General features: G+C 37.6%; 1 protein-coding gene across 1 annotated transcript in view; it reads right to left on the bottom strand.

Annotated features, from left to right (window-relative positions):
- The window catches only part of LOC142332349 (voltage-gated inwardly rectifying potassium channel KCNH6-like), a 792,659-nt gene that overhangs the window by 617,851 nt on the left and 154,870 nt on the right, over positions 1–19,938 (bottom strand). The window contains exon 2 of the mRNA XM_075378757.1: positions 7,656–7,886. Coding sequence (XP_075234872.1) covers positions 7,656–7,886 — 231 coding nt within the window. The remainder of the gene's footprint in view (positions 1–7,655; positions 7,887–19,938) is intronic.

Below are 19,938 nucleotides of genomic sequence, written 5' to 3'. Positions count from 1 at the left end.
GCTGGAAGTGACTCTTTTGCAGATGGAAGACATCAATCAGTTAAACAGCTTCAGCTGATATATGAATGACGTGCTGCTTTACAGTTTTTGAAGTTTTGCGAGCGCATTAAGTGGAATAAAAGTGCTTGTGATTTCTCCCTAGATGACTGAAGATAATTGCTTTCTGATTTGAAGGTATATTTTTGGAGATTTAGTTAATTTTGAGATTGTGTTGACGCCAGTTTTTGTTCCAGTTTCAGCGCATTGCGAGCTTGCTGTTTTACCATTATGTTGGTAATTTGAGAAGTTTTTGCGGATGGACAGTTGTATGTTGCGTTATCAAGAGTAAAAGCATGGGGTGGAGTAAATATGAAATTGCATCCAGAGCATAGAGATAAACGAGTGAAAAATTATGTTTTTAGAGTAATTTTGGATGGTTTAGATAGATAAGTGGAATAGTGATTTTTTTTATTGGAGAAGAGTTTAAAAGTGCAAGTGGATATTTTGTTTTGAATTTATTTCGGTTTTAGAAAGCGCGATGATGGTAACTCACCCTAAAACTTATTTCCTAATGAGGAAGGGTGCTTAACTGAAGGATGACAAACCCTTTTTTCGCTTTTCCTTGATCAATATTCATTATTAAAAAAAAAACATTTTTACACAAGAGGAAATCAATTTTGAACACCTAATAATACCATTCTGAAATGTCGCCCGCCAAAGGGAAACCCGCCCGGAGGGCCTAGAATCAGTAAAACACAAAAATCTGAAACAGTCGAATCAGTAAATTCTAATAGAGGTTATACTTAGGCAGAAAACCAAACTGTTTTCAGTTTGCTTTTTAAGTTTTTTACTCAAGCTTATAAATAATTTACTTTATTTTCATAATATGAGAATCAAATTCCTGTTACTCCGTGTTGAAGCTAATCAATGTCCACGACATTTTCCGTGAAATATTCAATGGAACGCAACCTGTATCTACAGATTACTAGACTTTTGATCCGATAACATACAAGTTTTATTTGACATTCGAGAACCTATAGAAATAACTTATAGAAAGTTTTCCTCCCACATAGATCCCATCGTCTGGTTTGAAATACCCACGTTAATGTAGCCGTTTAATCAAACCTCCAACTAGAAGGTAAAATATGATAATCTGGATGAAATGAAAATTATTTCCAAATATTTCCTTAAAATTAAATAATATAAACAATTATTAAAATTCACCTTACCAGCACATTGAAATATCCTCTAGACTTTTCAGGTTACTTGAAAGCCATCATCAAGAGTTAACATATCAAATTGAGGTAAAAAGTTAAAAGTCGAAGTTAAAATGTGAAATTAAAAACTCGAGAAATTAATTTCCAAAATAAAAATTCATTAGAAAAGAAAAAATCCAAGTGAATAACAAAAGAAAACAAACCGCCGACGTTAGTATTTTATGAGTGATTAATACTACAGATCAATATTGACCTTTATAAAGGTCAATAATTTAGCAGTTGTTTTGTGAGGAAAATTTTAAATATCATGATTCATATTTTACTTTATGTACAAAGTCACTAAATAGGCTAACTCCCTGCATGATATTCTAATACCAATCCATTTAAAAAGTATTAATATATTTTTTTACAGATCGCAAAGGTTTATATTTACACATCTTTATAACTTCAAAGTCAATTTTTTCATAAATATAAACAGAACCGTTAAATTAAATTAAATTTTAAAACCAGTCTTAACACAATATTACATTTTCTAATTTCTTTTCCCCTAGTTTGCATATTTCTCCTGTTTATAGTATCCAAAGTTACATAGAAATAGACCGAATGAAAATGCTTGAGATTATTAAAATAATATTACTTTAATTTCTTCCACTGAATTACAATTTTGTTATCACGAGCACATTAGACATAATTGTACAGTATTTGTTTACGGTTACGAAATCTGTCATTTAAGCTAACTCAGGACTAGAACAAACGTTTATCGATTTATGTAATTATTCATCGTTTAAAATTGTATAAGATTATATAATAAACGGAGTTGGTTTGTTTGTTTTTTCGCACAATACATCAATTTCGGGAAAATCACAGGAAAAAAGATTTTTTTAATTCCTTCAGTTTTTAAAAGCTTTCTTTACTGTGTGTTATTAATGTGTCTAATTATCTTCCTTATTTAATTCTTCCTGTTTGACATATATTCATTATAGCAGGATACATAATGAATTATAATAAAATCTGTTTGCAAGAAAATTATTTATCATAAAATTAACAAATTCTACAATCTGATTCCTTGAACGCAAGAATATAATTAACACCAAGTTTTGTAAAAACGCGTCTTCCGCCACAATATTCATGACATTTTCCATTAGAGAAAAATATTCCTGCCAGATTAAAATAGAGAAATAGAGAAAAATATTAACGTTGCGATATTTTAACCATTCCTCTTTAAAACGTGTTCCACCGTCACAAACAAAAACTGAATGGTTTTTAAGAAGCCAGGAGCTTTTATCAATATGAAATCCTATGACTCAATAGAAGAAATTGAAATATCATAATATCTAACATGTTCTTTTTAAAAAAGTGTTTTGCTTCAAGGAGCCAACAAACAATTCAGTTTTATTGTGTTGAAGAGTTTTTACTATTTTGTTTTCTCGCAGACATCCTACGCACCCTGATCCCTTTTAATTAACGAATATCCTTTATTTTTGTTTTGTTTTATAATCTTCATGTATCGATACTTTTCAAACGCATTTTATACGTACTTCAGGCAAAGAAAATGTTTAATGGGTAAAAATGATTTACCACTCCTTTGCACCACAATCGCGTAATCACATTTTATTGATATAACAAATATTTTAATAATCTGCTAACTAGTTCTTTATTAAAAATTTTTGAATAAATATTTAAACTAATATTTTTCAAGGTTGGCGTAGTGAAAAGGGATTATACGGGTACCAGAGAGTTAATTTATCTAGTTAATTCGTTTCGTCTTTTGCTTGTGATATCAAACCCTAACTGCTAATTACTCAGCAGTTTTTATGTACTTCATAGCTACTTACGTCAATGGTGTCGTTCAAAATTTTACTTTTTTTTCTTTTTTTTTCCCCTGCCTTCCGGAACCAGACCTCCAATCAAGTATGAACACGGTTCCGGGAGATGCCTTTGCCTCTAGTCGCCAGACGAGGGAAACGCTAGGCTTGGCTATGCCGTTCCCGGCCTCCATCACCCAGCAACCGGGACACGGTCCTTTGTGCATCGCCTCTATTGGGGACACCCCTGGAGAGACGGCTCCGCCGGGACTCAGTCTTTTAGGTCAGGGGCTCGAGAGTCCCCGTACTTTATCACCACCGCGTAGCTGTGTAAACACGGGCGAACAGCAGCTGTGTACAGAGCTGTCCCTCACCCCCTCGCTTCCGGTATTTCATTTCCAGTATTTCCGACACGAACCCCGACACAGTATCGAAGTCTACCGGACTGCGTAACATAGTTCTAACGATGGTCCCCATCTCGAGATGTCCAGTTACGGCAGTACAGTCGCGGCGCTCCTCGTTCCACCGCGGGCACTGGAATATCACGTGTTCCGGTGTGTCTAACTCCCGACAGTAGAGGCAGAATGAGTTTTCAGCTCTTTTTCGTCCACACAGGTATGAACGAAAGACCCCATAGACGCTCTTACACTGCCCCACACCTGCTCCTCCGTCAAACCCGCCAGCGATTATCCAAATCTCCTAGTCACATCCCGGTATCCCCGCTCTCCGGGTCAACGTCAACACTGACATACAGTTCTCTCCAACACCTACTCTTCGCCTGTTTAATGGCATATCTGAGACCTTTGGTGGTGGGGTGAGTCCCCCACCACCAGAACAGTTTTGTTCCTATTCCTGGTGACTTCTTCACTCATATCGTCCAAGAAGGTAAGGAAATCCTCTATGTCGGTTTTGGGCGAGTGGTAGCAGCTGTACACGACCAAGCCACCGAGATCAGCACATAAAAAGCCTCCCTCTGATCCTCGGCTGATCACTGGCACACTAGCCGATGGGAGCTGAATGGCCGTCCCAGAAGTCCGATCCACCATTCAGCGAGGACCCCCCACCACCGCCTTGTTCGGGGTCAGATCACATCTACCGCCTCCCGTTGAGCTACTATCCTGCACAGGTCCATGGTCTGTCTACATCTGTTTCCAACGTATTGGAGGAACCTCATTTCTTAGTCGGTCATCCTCTGGCTCTATACCATACATCGCACAACACGTCGCTTCCGTGCATCGCTCCTACCAGTGACCCGGTTTCCCACGGGTGAAGCATAAATCAGTTCTATCCGGGCTCGAGCAACTCGACGCGACATCTCCCATCCCCCAGGACCAAATATCTGTCCTGCACCTTCCTTATGTAAGCACGACAGTGGACCCAGCCGATCTTGATGCTTTCATTCTTCAGCTTCTTAGCCGATGCTGGCTAGTGACCGTGGCGTTTTTGTGTATCCGTATGCCGACCACACGTATGCTTGAAGTTATCTTAAACTCCTATGAGGCTCCAATTACTTGCTTCACCACATACCGTATCTGCTGTACAGAGGATTCAGGTTCTATGTCCTGAATGCGGACGACCAACCTTTTACCACCCCTCGATTTGTAAGTAACATGAAGATCAGTCACCTTACTACAAAGAGTCTCTTTCAACTCCTCAGCCTTCTGCATACCTTTAATCCGGATACAGAGCTCTTCCATAGTCCCCTTCCGGATTGAGAGGACATCACCGGCCTCCTCCTTCGATACTGTGTCCTTCATTGTTTTCAGCAATTCAGCGTACATCTTACCGGCTGCCTACTACGATCGTGCGGCTCTCAGTCACTACCGGGATCGACATCTTGATCTCCCGCACCTTAACATCTGAAGCAGCAACACTCTCTTGAGAGGGAGAACAATGCTGACCGGGTTCCCTACTCTCCCGAAGACGTAAAAGACTAACCGTTCAATGCAGTGTCCAACTTTGCCTACCGGTAGTAAAAACACGGGAGCCGACGACGCCCTCCGAATATTCCGCGGGAACCGCAGAATAATCCTTAGCGAGGCCTGCATTTCAGCAGCCGAATCAAAGTATAGGGGAAGTGCCCGCCTTGATAGTGACTCATTATCTCGCTATAGAATCTTCGAAAAATATCCTCGACAACATCACCAGGTCGGATCCCTTTCTGTAGCAACGACAGATTCTCGGAGGACCGTATACCCGACAAGTCAGTAAAACGGCATATATCAGACGAAAAATTTGACAGATCCGTTATGTGGCGTACTTTGTTCATAACCTCGGTCGGCCAGTTCACAGTCGCCGCCTCAACCAGCTCATCCTCTGTCAAAGTTTGGGTCAGTATCGCTTTTAAGTCGCTACCTCTTCTCCAAGTCTGCGTGGACACCTCTTCCTGCTCCAACGACTTGGTTGTACAAGTAGTGCAGGGCGACACGACTCCAACCACCCGTCCTGCTAACTTAGTCAAGATATCGGCACTCTGCCTAATCTCTCGTTTGATGTTTCGACTCCTCGCCACTAGCGACAGTATCGTCGAAATCTGTGAAACAATAAGCTGGACAACCGATCCAAAGTCCAAATCAATCGCTCGTCCGATACCGTCATTTCGGCACACGGTGCCGTTACCATCATTGACATATGGAGAGTCCCTCCACCAGATGTCGGTGGACATCTTGTGTCTGAACCCTTTCTTAAAATTCGGGGATGCACGCCACTCGCGCAGGACCTCTTCTTAGACTCCAGCTTTTGTGGTGATAAAGGCTTCGGCCTCTTAAGTTTGTGCCTAGGTGTCGATACGGTACCGCCTTCCCCCATATCCACTTCGCAGCCCAATTGCATGCTCTCACTCTTGGAAGAATTGCATGACCTCGGGGATGCAACTGCAGATGGCACCTGCGGGTTATTTTCAGATATCTTGCTCCGAGCACACTTATGTCCACTCACTAGCGGCGACGGATCAACGACTCGACCGGATTCCACATCAACGGCCGCAGCGAGATACGAACTACAGTTCTTCGATTTGGGTAAACCAATGCCTCGCACAGGCTGCCCAGATTCATCGACGCTGAGTAGAAAATCATGGGACAATTCATCTCCCACCGGGCCCTCTCCACTCACAAGGGCCAAATGACAACCCTTATCAGATTCACTGTCCTCGAAATCAGACATCATAACAGTCCACGTAAAAAACTTCCAAAAGGAAACAAAAACAATTTTCAAACACCGGAACGCATAAAAAAACGAAGCCGAACCCAATCTAGGTAAACGTCAACAGACCCAAAAATGTAAAAAAAATCCATTACATAATGCTATATAACGAAAAATGTTCCACAGTCTATGACCATAGCACCGGAGAACTCAGATTAAAAATTGTAATTTAAACTAGAAAACTCAAGAAAACGTGAAGAACACAACAAAACGGAAAACAAAATAACACAAGAACAGGAACAAGAACAAACCAAATGAATAAACAGTAAAACTGATACAAGTCATGTGTAGAGTTGTGATACAAGTCATATGATACAAGTTGTGCGTCTGACGTACGTCCGTACGTGTCAGACGCACAACTCGAACTTTCGGAATTTTACTTACTTTCAGTTATTCTAACTTTCCTTTGTTTTCCGAGTGATGATAAACTCCATTTTTAAATGCGTATCGAAATAATCTAAAAGGAAAAATGCTGAAGTGCGAGTTACAGTTGTTGAGAAACGAAATATATGAGTGTGTGTGTGATATTAAAAGATGGATTATAAATAAGTCCTTGAACTTCATTTAAAAGAATAAATATATTCAGGCGTGTGGCGGCATAATGCAAGACCATCGACTCGACATACAGGCACGCAGACGTTAAAAACACCTGATTGTAATTAATTTTTTAATATAAATATGTGTGAGGGGGTCAAAACTGCCACTAATAACTTTTTTCGGAATTTAATCAAATAAGATTCTTTAACAAAGTTTTTTAACTACAAAATAGCAAGTAAAACGTTTTCAGTAGTGCATCACATTTTTAGTATCATTGGTATAAATAATTCTGCAAAACCTCTACTCACCGTTTGAGAGAAACAGTTTTCGTGATATTCAGTAGTATTAATTTTAGAAAAAATTCAAAGGAGAATTTTAAAATAAAGTTATTATTTTAATAGATTTTAATTTGTTTTATTATGATATTTGGATTTATTTTATAATTTTGGCTTGTTTAACCCCCTTATATACTGAACATATAAAATCTACTCAAACTTATACAATGTCCACAACTGACGCGACTTTTTTTTACGTAGTAATGTAAAAGAAATTGTAAAGAAATATCGTTACTTATTATAGTAATGAACAAGTGTAATATTTTTTTGTGGGTATACTTTTTGTATTAGTTAAATCATTTTTGATTAAAAGCTTTTCTACCCTCCTTTCTTCTTATCTCTATCGACATTTTAAAACCTCAAATTAGAAACAAAAGAAATGGCCAATAGAGACCATTTTCAAGAAACGACCTTGTGAGAAATAAATGCATTAGTTTTAATGTTTTACTTTTATTATCCAAGGCTTAGTAAGAAAGATAAATATTCTTTTATTTTACAAAATAATTCTCCAAATAAATGGATATCACTAACTCAAAATTTATCTAAAAGAATAATGCTTTAAAATATATATATTAACATACCATCTTTACGGTAGTAAAGTATCTCAAAGTGTTTTTCCACACCAGCAGCGAGCGCTTCTTTTACTACGGTAACTGCTTGTTGCGATGTAAGCGGACCGTGCAAGAAATCACAAGAGGCAGGTCGTTGCATTACCTCTGCTCGCGAAAACCCTGACAGCCGGCAGAATCCATCTGAGCAATATATAATGTGGCACGAATTGCTTTGAGCGTTTGCCACCAAAAAACTCCGATCTGAAAAAAAAATTATTAGCTTTAAGTTAAGAGAAAAATACAATCATAATTTTTTTTACATGTTATACAGTTACAAAGTTAAAATATAACTGAATACAATTAAAAGAACGAATAAATGGCCGCAATCATTTTCAAATCATACAAGATGCTAAAAAGGATACTGAATTTTTAATAAAATCAACTTTCTAATTCCTCTTTAAATAATAAATACCATAGCAGAGTTAATTTATCGGTTTCTAATTAGAACCTGAGTGAAGTAAAATTTTGAAGATATGAAAATGAAATACTCTTAATCATTTACAGGGATTTCACTGCGAAGAAACTTATAACGCAAACATTTAATCCAGTCCAATAACACCTGTGAACATGAACTTGAATAATTTTTTTTCTTGACTTAAGTAGTGGATTTTTCGATTTTTTGAGTCTTGGGCACTCTTTCTTCCTTTTTTGAGCGTGAAACCAGCTCCACACCTTGTTTGGCCCTCTATTTTCCCTCATGTACTTCGTATATCCATACGATTTCAATCTTTTAGCTTGTATTGTATCAACTACGTCCACTGATAAACCCATTCGCTCTGTAGTTAATTTATTTGTAGCTCTGTAGTACTTTATCACACAACTACTTCGCCCCAAAATATCCATTTCCATTGCTGTAAGCCTGCCTCATTATTTTATGATATCTCCCTCACTTTGTATCATATAACTCAATCCTTCCCACGGTCCTCTTATATTTATGCAGCACCTGTACCAGTAAAAAAATTACTTTCTTAGATTGTTTCAATAAAATATATATAAGAGCTTTCACAACATGCAAGTGACTGATCTACTCAATAAGGTTGGATACAGTTGTTTAGTAGCCACATATCATTTTCTTATTCAGCTCATAATTTCTTTAATGCAGTTTCTCTATACTCTTTGGTTTCTCTTATTAACCGAACTGTTTTTTCAGTTAAAATAAAATAAAAATATTACCCTTTAATAAAATCTATAACAATGAATCTAAGAATGCATTAGTAAAAACACTTACGTTCTTATTCATCGTAGGAGTGTTTAATTTTAGTTGAATTTATTAGTTAATAAAGTACATAAACTGCAACGGCTAACCCATAAAAATAACTGTAATGTCGTTAACTGCTATGGTATAAAGGAATTTTTCATTATTTGTTATGCAATTAATAAAAATAGTAATAGTCAATAAACAAAATAAAACGCATCGTTTAACTATAAAGAGTTTAAAATAAAATGAAATATTTTCCTCAGATCTCCTTATGCCAGAAATTTTGATAAGGCGATTATTCACTGTAAATAATTTTGTTTTATACAACTGTAAAAACTAGATAAGAATCTTTTAGAGGTTTTTTCACTACATTAACGTAATTAGATATTACGTTAATATCTAACGTAATAAGATAACGCTGCGCAAGAAGGCCTGCAAGAAGATATTGCAGGCCATTTATCAACCAATAAATATATTTGGATGTTTATTTCAATAATATTTTCCGATTACCAGGGATCTTTTCACATGCGCTACGACTAGAAACACGTACTGTAAATCGAAATATAATTTATAAATCATTGAGGACTGGAATCATCTCTACATAGTACCATTTAATTTCAATATGAATCACTTCTTATTGATAACTAATTCTTCAATGGCAATATTAACCTACATATATTAGACTAGAGGTATATTTTAATATTAGTTTTCAAGACGTGAAATCTTAAAAGTATATATCAGTTATAAATTTAACTAATTTATTGTGTAGGTTTAAGGATAATTTTATTAACTGATGGTTAATTACCGAGTTGTTATAACTGTAACATCGCATATTTATCTGCAATTACACGAGATACCAATCGCAGTTTACGTGTAATCTATGTGTTATTAAGAATAGAAATAATTCGTTATTTCTATTTTATTTTAAAACGCTTAAAACATTTAATCACTCTATTCATTCTATTTTAATGTTTATATATCAAGGCTCTAATGTTAAATATGTCCATTTCCTTTCTTTTTATTCTATGTTGTGACCCGATTTGCGGATAAAGGTTTTAACCCACATTTTAAGAGAAACGTTTTTATTTTTCTACCTAAAATAATCCAAAAGAGTATAAACTTATTTAATCGGTAAATATAAGTCCGAAATTCTTCTTCGTAATTTCATATATTGTAATAAACGTAAATAAATTTCAGTTAGCTACACTGTAATAATATATTACAAAAAAGGATAAAACATCCTTAAAATTATATTCAGCTATGAAGATAATTTTAAAAGTACCCAGTTACAATAATCAATTTTCTTCGGACCACATAAATTTGTCCCTCAAAAAAAAATCAAATAACTAAAAAAAAAACGTAAAGTTGAATATACGTAGAAATTCAAAAAAGAACATTAAAAATGCAATACTTATCCATTTGAAGAAGCGTTACTTAATCCAGAATTTTAATATGCTTATGTTAAGACAATTTACAAGTATATTATGCTGGAAGTTAAGGAAAAAATAAAATTGGTGACAACCCTCACATAAAATACACAGCAGGGGTTACCATTAAAAAAAAAAACAAAAAAAAAACACCAGTATGGTTACAGGAGGTGATGACAGCATAATCTATTTGCTTACTATTCAGCATCGTCAATATTGAATTCAATTGTTTATGTATAAACTAATAAATAAGAATAATAATAGAAAATATAAGATATTAAAAGAATAAAAATAAATAAATCAATAAAGGAAAGAAAGACTAAGTATCGTTCTAATTTTACTTATTTCTTGCATATCTGGTTACACATTTTTGTAGAAAACAAAATCATGTCTAATTATTTAATCTAGTAAGTATTTCCACCTTTTGCTAAAGCGCTTTGCTCTATGTTTTAAGTTACTTTATTTAGTTATTTTATGAAGACAGGAGGTGGTGGTATACTCTGACTGACTGAAAATTGTTGAATTACCAAATGTAATAATTACTACTACAGTTGCTGTAACTGATGCAGTAGTCGTTTAAATTTGCATAGCGATAAATTGTACTACCCTTATAGAGCCCTGGAATCAGAACCACATTAGAAGTAGACTACTTCATCCACAGAATGGTGTGTGTATTCGTACAGAGATGCAACCGTATGTTTTCTAATGTACCACCTATAGCTGCTATGAAAGAGAATAACTTATTTTTAATTTAATTTTTTCAGACAAATATGAAATATATAAAAATTAACTGGACAAATAACAGTTTATAGCACCTAAAAGCTTTTCATTTAAGATTTCTAGTTGCTGTTGTGATTTTGTCAACCTGTAGCTTCTGCCTTAAATACGCTATGAAGTTTAACTTTGATTTGGCTAATCTGTATTTCCAAAGGGGCAGTCAAGATTTTTTTTTGATTTTTTCACCCTACCCCCGGACCGGATCCACAACAAAGCAAAGCACAACCTCAGGTTGTCTACTCAAACGGGCCGGTCATAAGTCTAGTTCGTCAGGTCAGACAGCCGGTTAGATCTTTTCATTGCCTGCCTCTAACCCCTAGGGCGGGGTATCCAAGCCCGATTATGTCGTTCCCTGAACTCGTTCAAGGACTCTGTCTTGATGCCAATGCCTCTAGTGAGAGCACCCTGTGCAGGGCACTCACATCGGGTCTCGGTCTTTTTCGCGAAGGGATCCCAGTGCCTCATCCGTGCAAGCAAAGACGAACGGCAGCTCCGCAGGGAGCTGTCCCTCAACCCCTCGCCCCCCCTTCACACTGGCTTTGTGCTGAAGTATCCGTGTCACACAGTCAGTTACCGCACGAAACCTCTCTGCCCCTGATAACATACAGTCTATGATTGTATCAACTGTAAGGGGCCCAGTCACCAACTTACAGGAGCGACGTTCAGTAGCTCACGTCCGACAGTCGAACACGACCGTGTTCCGGTGTATCGAGCTTTCCGTAAGAAAGGCAAAAGGTGTTGGCAGCTCTCCTTCTGGCATGTAAGTACATCTCGATTCCCTCCGGAGGGGAGAAGATCCCGCCATCGTAGCGTGTCCGGTCGCTACACCATTCCCCCCGTTCCGAGCCAGTAGTGGCTTTAACGGAGGTCATCTTCTTGCCCTCGTACTGATCACATTCCACAATGTTCAGTCCGGCCTCGGGGAGATGCCACTTATGCAGATGCCCCGAGGGACATCTAAATCAGTAATTTCGCGGCAATACAATCGCCTTCCGAAAAAGACTCGGATACCTAACGCTACATTGTAGCCCTCTAGAACTAAGCTAAGAGCCTACTTCGCGGAAGCGCGAACCCCGCTCCTAGTTCTACCAATTTAATGAGCCAATTACGTGAATGTCTCGAGAATCGAGGCAATATAACCACAACAACTTCCCACTAAAAGTGTTGATCGCAACAGCGAAATTTAGACCTAGTTCCCTTGACAAACCCAGCTACAAAACTCATCATGAGTGCAAATTAAATGCAGACTCCGGTCTCGTCTACTGGGGAGAGGAGAATAAACGCCTACTCCCGCTCAGGTCCACCGCGGAGTCCCGCGTGACATTCACCTTCGTTCATTATTCATTAAGCGCAGTCGAAACGCCGCCACATGCCACCTAAGTGGCATGCAGCCACGCCTCGACGACTGTCACGTGCTCAATAAACGCCCTCGTCAAAGCACAGACCGCACCCCCCAGAACATGGAATCATGCCCGTTTGCAGCGGCCACAACTCCGCCGACAGCTTAATTCAACTTAAATTGACACCTCTTATTAATCTAACCGTGGCTCGCCGCCAAAGCGCCTACCTTCGGCCAGTCAACTACCAAGGCGGACCCTAGTCACCCAGGTTCCTGCTACCTACTAAATGCCTTCGGCAGTCCTGAGCAGGGCGAGGAAGCGAAGGAAGCCAGCAACAATTACCCATTCACCGCGAGTCTTCCAGTTGACTCGCAGATCCAAGAAAGAGTTTACTCTTTCGAGTTCCCTACTGACTCTGGTATGCTCAGCTTCGTACCTGGGAGAAATGTGTAGGACATGGTTCACAGTGTCATCCACCTTACAGTCCGGGCATAAGCCGGAGTCAACCAACCTAAACCTAGCCAAACATTTCCAAGGTACTATGTCCGGAAAGAAACTGCGTTGTATGCCGATTGGGAATACCCAGCTAATTGCTCACAACTCTCTTACATTAGGAAATATACCATGCGTGTAACGACCAGTAGAAAAATCGTTCCACCTAGCTTGCCAAGAGTCAAAACCTTGGTCTTCAATCTCACGCATACGCACTGATGTAAGAAGGCCTCCCTTCTTTGCAGTATACCGCTGGCTACGTTCCGTAGCCGAAATATCCAAGGGTTTGGTGCCTGCGATCTCAGTTACTGCCTGTCGCGAGACGGTCCTGTAACCGCCGACAGCAGCTAACAGAAGAAGACGCTAGGCTCTTAATAAAATATCCCTATAGCCTTGGGATGGCTCTCTCTCTATAGGCATAGCAGCTTGAATGGCACACCACGAATAAGGGAAGATCCTTGTATAGGTTTATACAGGATCTGGGGGGATGGTGCCCCCAGGGCGGCGGGTGCCCAAGTCCTCACCAACCGTGTGGATTTGAAGCAATATCTGTTTCGGTTTCGCCTAGCGGCTGATGAGTTTTGTGTCTGCGGGGAGGTCCAGTCGAACGAGCATATGATATTCGACTGCCCTGCTCTTGGGGGGGCCAGAGACCGGGCCACCCTGGAACTTAGTGGTCTAGTGGTCAGGGGGAAAACTGGCCGCTCATAAACAGCGAGTCAGTGTGGCAAGAGCCGCATTGTCGGACGGTGTGGGAGTTCCTCCGTCCGGTTGTCGTTCCTCCGTCAGGTTGCGATGTTCAACCGTCATCGCTAGAGTTTTTTTAATTAATCTGGGTTATTACTGATTCCTATAGCGCCGCTGTGGAAAGTTTTTCCTGAGATAATGGCTAACCACCAGCCAAATTCAAGCTCCAAGCGCTTTAAATGGTGGACAGGCACTAGCTGGCATATAGCGACCGAGGCGTGACAGCTTAAATTGTTCTCCTTTATTTATTTATTAACTTTTATTATTTTATTTTTGACTTTTTATTAATTAGAAACAAGGGGTGCACCTCCCCAATCTAGATTAGTTTTACAAGTGAGCGGTTGGGACACATAAGCGGGTGGTGAATAGCACCCTGCTTAATCCGCTCACGCTGATAAATAGCTCACTAGGAGCTTTTAGGTAACGAGGTCGCTAAACTGTTTTAGAGGCACAGTAGCCGTATCTTGGCACTGACATTTGGTCTATGCTCTAGGGCGACCGAATCGGGTGGTGGCGGGAGAAATGTCAGTTAAACAATCCCTATAGCCTTGGTATTGCATACGATGAGCCCAGATGGGCGCAACATACAGCATGATGGCCTCGCAGACACCTTTGTAAAGAGTACGCATAGTACGAAAGTTCAACCTCCAATCGGGATGGATAACTCTACGGACGCCGAAGAACGCATCAACAGCCTTCTTCGCTATGTGCTGAAAGCGCTCCTTGAAGAGAAGCCTCTCATCAAGGATAACACCCAGATATTTCTGAACAGTGACATACCTAATTGGAAGGCTGCCCATCACAACCCGCGGATGACGAGTTGCGGCTAGCCGGCCCTTCAAAAACATCATAGTGGTTGGCATGTAAGTACTCCCGAAACACGCCGTGGCCAGATAAAAATTAGGTCAACCAGTAGGTGACTTCACCAAAGCTGCGGTTGACACAAGGCTCGACCAGCCGAATTATACGATGTGTCCATCGCCCCGTGGAGGACACGTCGCAGCAGACCTGCCAGTCTCAGGGGAGTCAAGTTAAGAAAAAATAATATAACTTGAATATGGACTGCACTGCTACTGAATGGCCTTGTATTTCAAGTCCGGGGATCCTCCTAAACTAGGCTTTGTAACAAAAGCTGCATAGTCAGACCTTTTTGAAACTTTCTCAGTGAGGTTGAGATATTTAACCATCATTGTTGGAATAAGAAGGTGGATCTTAGGATAATCTGAATTTCTTGTCCAAAGTTACGTTGTTTAGGTTGGAAAGCGGCTACAACTACTAAAAGTGAAATGAAATGGAATTTATGTGAATCCATAAAGGCTCTTTGGTCCCAACTTTATACTTGTTCATCAATTTCAGGTAATTTAAGTAAGAATGCAGCAACAAAATCCTCCGAAATTAGTTAATGGTATAAATTTCAAATAAAAGATAAAGTACCAATTTCAAACAAAAAAAGAGTTTGAAGCTGCAAATAAGTTTATTGTTCAATAAGGAGTTCAGATTTGGGGAAACAAGCATAGGGAATTTGTAGATCGTTTTTAAAATCTTTTTCTTCAAATGATATTTAGGCTCCCAAAAAAAAAAAAAAAATTATTTTGTATTTAAAAACTAAATCAATTTGTGTTTACAACTGGTTGCCTAAATATTTACCAGAAATTACTGTAAATAGGAATATTGGATTTTTCAAAAAATGCTGAGATGAAATTTAGAACTATATATACGAGGGTTATTTTTTTTCAAGGTCCGATCGGTCACAAAATTAAAACCGCAGTGAAAATAAAAAGTTTTTTATTTGTAACAAGTACTTAGATAGTAATATTTCTATTCTCTACATAGTCGCCACTCCAATTTAGACATTTGTCGTAGCGTGGTACCAACTTTCCAGTACCCTCGTCATAGAACGGAGCCGCCTGTATTTTCAACCATGTTTCTACCCTGGTCTGCAGCTCGATGTCTGGGCCAACGTTTCAAGTGAGCAAAGAGGTGAAAATCGGATGGAGCCAAGTCCGGGCTGTATGGTGGGTGATCAAACACTTCCGAACGAAATCGCTGCAGGAGCTTCTTTGTTACAGCTGCAGTGTGCGGCCGAGCATTGTCATGGACAAAGACAATGCGTGATGACAACATTCCTCTCCGCTTATTCTGAATTTCCCTTCGTAGAGGTTGAAGAGTCACGCAGTATGAGGCTGCTGTGATGGTCGTGCCACGTTCCATGAATTCCACCAAGAGAACTCCAATCCGCTCCCAGAATACAGTAGCCATACACTTTCTGTTGGAGAAGGTTCGCTTGAACTTCTTTGGTTTTCTGGGAGAATGAGAATTCATCCACTGTCTGGATTGTTGTTTTGTTTCTTCAGTTTCAAAATGGACCCATGTCTCGTCCCCTGTGACAATTTTGTTCAAAAAATCTTCTCCTTCATTATGGTAGCGCTGGAGAAACGTTAGGGAGGCGTCTATTCCCATTTACGAGAATGTTTTATGGTGGTCGGACAGCATCTTGGGAACCCATCTCGCACACAGTTTGCGGTACTGAAGTCTCTCACTCACAATGGTGTAGAGAGCTGACCTTGAAATTTCAGGAAACGAATCACTCAATACAGAAATTGTGAACCGACGATTTTCTCGAATTGCCTCATCCACTCGCTCAACAAGATCATCGGTTGACACTCGCTTCCTTCCCTGACCGGCTGCATCATGAACATCTGCACGTCCTGCTTTAAAGTTCCTGCACCATTGTCGCACTTTGCTGTAACTCATTGAAGTTTCACCGTACACATTACTTATTCGTCGATGAATTTCAGCTGCATTACACCCCTCAGCCTGAAGAAATCGAATTACCGCACGCACTTCACACCTGGCGGGAGATTCTATTGTTGTAGACATGTTTACGTGCTAGCTGCGTGTTCAAAACTAAACGGAGTGACGCGGCGTGATTGAAGGCCATACTAGAGACGCTGTACAACACATATGCGCAAAGGTTCATCCGATTTTTACGCGGGTTTTTATTTCGCGACCGATCGGACCTTGAAAAATAAATAACCCAGGTGTTGTTCCACATTTATGGTAAAGAAAGCTGATAAGCGCAGTGACACATTAATTTACAAAAATGAAAATATGTTAAGATGAATGGAAGGAAAGACGTACCCGATTTAAATCAAAATCTTTAATTTTAATTTAAATCTTTTTGATTTAAATCATATAAGACCGAAATATTTCGGTCTTATAAGGGGAAGGCACATCGGTTTGAATCAGACTTCATCTCTTTTTTTTTTTAACTTTCTTCTTAATTTAAATATATTGATTTATTAATTATTATTAGCCTTTCATTGTAAAAAAAAATTGCGATGAATAATAATTCAATAATAACAAAAAAATATATATGAAAAAATATCAGAAGTTATTAATAGAATAAAATTTTATGTACTATCATTTTAAAAAAAATATGTAATTTAATAGGTGTACAAGGAAGTCGTGTGATGTCCACATCAGAATTTTGGTTTGTGAGAAAGGTTTTAGGAAATCAAAAAATAAGTCAAATTTTGAATGGCTGAACTTGATTAAATTATATCAGAAATGATTTAAACCTAAGTGGACTATGGATTAATGAATTTTATTTTTACAAATTTATGTTAATTAGTTTATAATTGCCTTAATTTCTTTAAATAGTTTTACTTTACATAACTCACCTTTTTAATGTAATCCTTCAGACAGTGTGTTACCCAAGAAAGTGAAATGTATCACAAATATTTGTGGTCTTCAAGCCAGATAAATCCGTAAATGATGTGTCTTTATATAACTACTCATATAAGTTTCTTTCCTATTCTTTTATAAGCTATTTGAGAGGCTCTTCCACAGCAGACTAAGGACAATTATAATAAATAATAACATTATCCCAGATCATCAATCTGGTTTTAGAAAGGGCCATTCTTCCATTGAAAAAACGAGTTATTTACAGATGTCTGGAATGGAAGGAATACTGTTTGGCAGCTTTATTAGGTGTGCAGCAAGCCTTGATAGAGTTTGACTACCTGGTCTCTTCTTTACAAGTTAAAGTCAAGCCTATCACAACTATTTTATTTTGTACTACACAGCCACCTAGATGGACTTTTTTACATGTAAGATATAACCAGGAATTATGTAACTACACTGACACTTAGTCAGGGTTCCACAAGGTTCAGTTTTGGGTCAGATTTTACACTTGATCTTCACTGCAGACCTTCCCAGTCCAGACTATGTTACACTGCATGGTACATGGGTTTACATCTAGATCATCATATGATCTGAAGGATCATAAAAAATAAAAGAGGAAGCAATTAAAGCTAGGTTTATGTGGATGGAAATCAGGGATGGTTTATCAGGGTAGGAAATCTCATTAATCTCTGCCAAATAAATTATTAGTATTTAAGGTATTCCTGAAACCAATATGAAATTATGGTAACAATTATGGGAACAACTTCTAACAGCAACATTGAAGTTATCCAGTGATTCAAGGAACAATGAGGTCTATGACTATCCCATATAAGGATCCTATCTAAGGATCCCATATATTCATAAGGAAATCCATAGGGTATGCACAAACTATAATACATATCTACACTGAATACACATGTGAACCATCTAGCAGTGAATGTGTTGCATAATAGTGGGGATGTTAGATGATGAAAAAGGCTCCATATGTTAAACCTTGATGTCCGTGATATATGATGACAGGATATTAAATCCATAGACTGTGATGGCAACTATGGTGTCAATTATTCTTGGCAAATTGGTTTCTATATTACATCTATCGTTGCAGGTTTTTATGTTAACGGTTAAATAATATTTATATGGTGATGAGTATGGTGAAGAATTCAACTGTCATTTGAAATTATTCGACTTGAATGTGTACATTAAGAAATATTATTTGTGTTGTGTTCAATCGTACTAACATTGATCATTTTGGTGCCAGAAGTTTGATTTTATTATCTTACTTACTGCTGTTACTTTTTATGTTACTTGCAATTCATGTTGAAATCTCTTAATTACTTTTTTAATTTTAGTAATATATTATTTTTATTTGTTCTGTTTTCTGTCATTGTGTTGGTACACTCTCATTTTTATTATTCTTGAGTAGTAACATATATCATTAATATTTTTATCTGCTAAGGAATATCATTTGATAGTCTTCATCTTAATATAATTTGTGAAAATTATATCATAGTTTTAGAACATAATGTTACAACTATAACATAATTCACTTATGGCTTCAAAGTATTTAAGAAACAGATTGTAAATAAAAAACAAAAAAAAAGAAATTTAAATCTACAGCTATACAAATACTGTAAAACCAATGGATGAGTTTCAGGATATTAAACTTTTTCAAAGAAACAGTGTGCCCTGTGTCCAGTCATTTTACTTGTCTATGAACATAGAACTGAAGTGGACTTTGTCATAGAAAAGTAGAAAATTCAGTTTGATTGAACGAAAGGTATGATGAGTCAGGTACTTAAAATCAATTTTTTGATACTGATTTTATAAACTAGATATTTGAAAATAATGTAAGACATTATAAAAAAGATTTCTCTACTTCAGTTAGCTCGTAATCTCTAATCTACTTGTTTAAAAATGCATGGTGGACAATTGATAAAGACCGAGTGTTTGATACATAGTGAATGAAACTGCAAATATTTTTAACTTTTTAAAATCAGCATGAAGGAGGAATTCTACAACATTTATTTCTTTGTAATTATTAGATTTTTATTTTTTTAATTTATGATATAAAAAATAGTTGCTACTCCTTTTTTCAATATATCATGTGTCACTTGAGACAGTTAACTTGCTATACTTTCTAAGGCCTTTGAGAGGTTCTTCCTTCAAAGACTATGGACAATAATAATATTATCCCAGATCATCAATTTGGCTTTAGAAAGGGCCATTCATCTATTGAGAAAACTCAAAAAATTGTTAGAGTTATTTATGGAGATATTTTTTTTTTGAAAATCAGTGGCTGCACTCCTAAGCAAAATACTTCAAACAATTTCAAATATTCTGAGATTATATCCATTTGTCTTATCTTAACAATAATTAAATTAATTAGAAATTGTTATAATAGGCTTTACTTTTGAAATATAATTCTGCTAAGCTTTTGTGTGTAAGGTGAAATGTTTCAAATCATGATGAAATGCACAGACTGATACTATAAAAAAATCTTGATCTTTACAACTGGTGATCTTTAAGATAATTCCTTAACGATATTATTATGCATGATTTTTCAGAATTTATTTTTAGGAGATTCT

This window comes from Lycorma delicatula, chromosome 1 (assembly GCF_047948215.1).
Source record: "Lycorma delicatula isolate Av1 chromosome 1, ASM4794821v1, whole genome shotgun sequence".
Lineage (NCBI taxonomy): Eukaryota > Metazoa > Arthropoda > Insecta > Hemiptera > Fulgoridae > Lycorma > Lycorma delicatula.
Note: the sequence above shows the minus strand (reverse complement) of the source record. Positions and strands in the feature narration are given on the sequence as shown.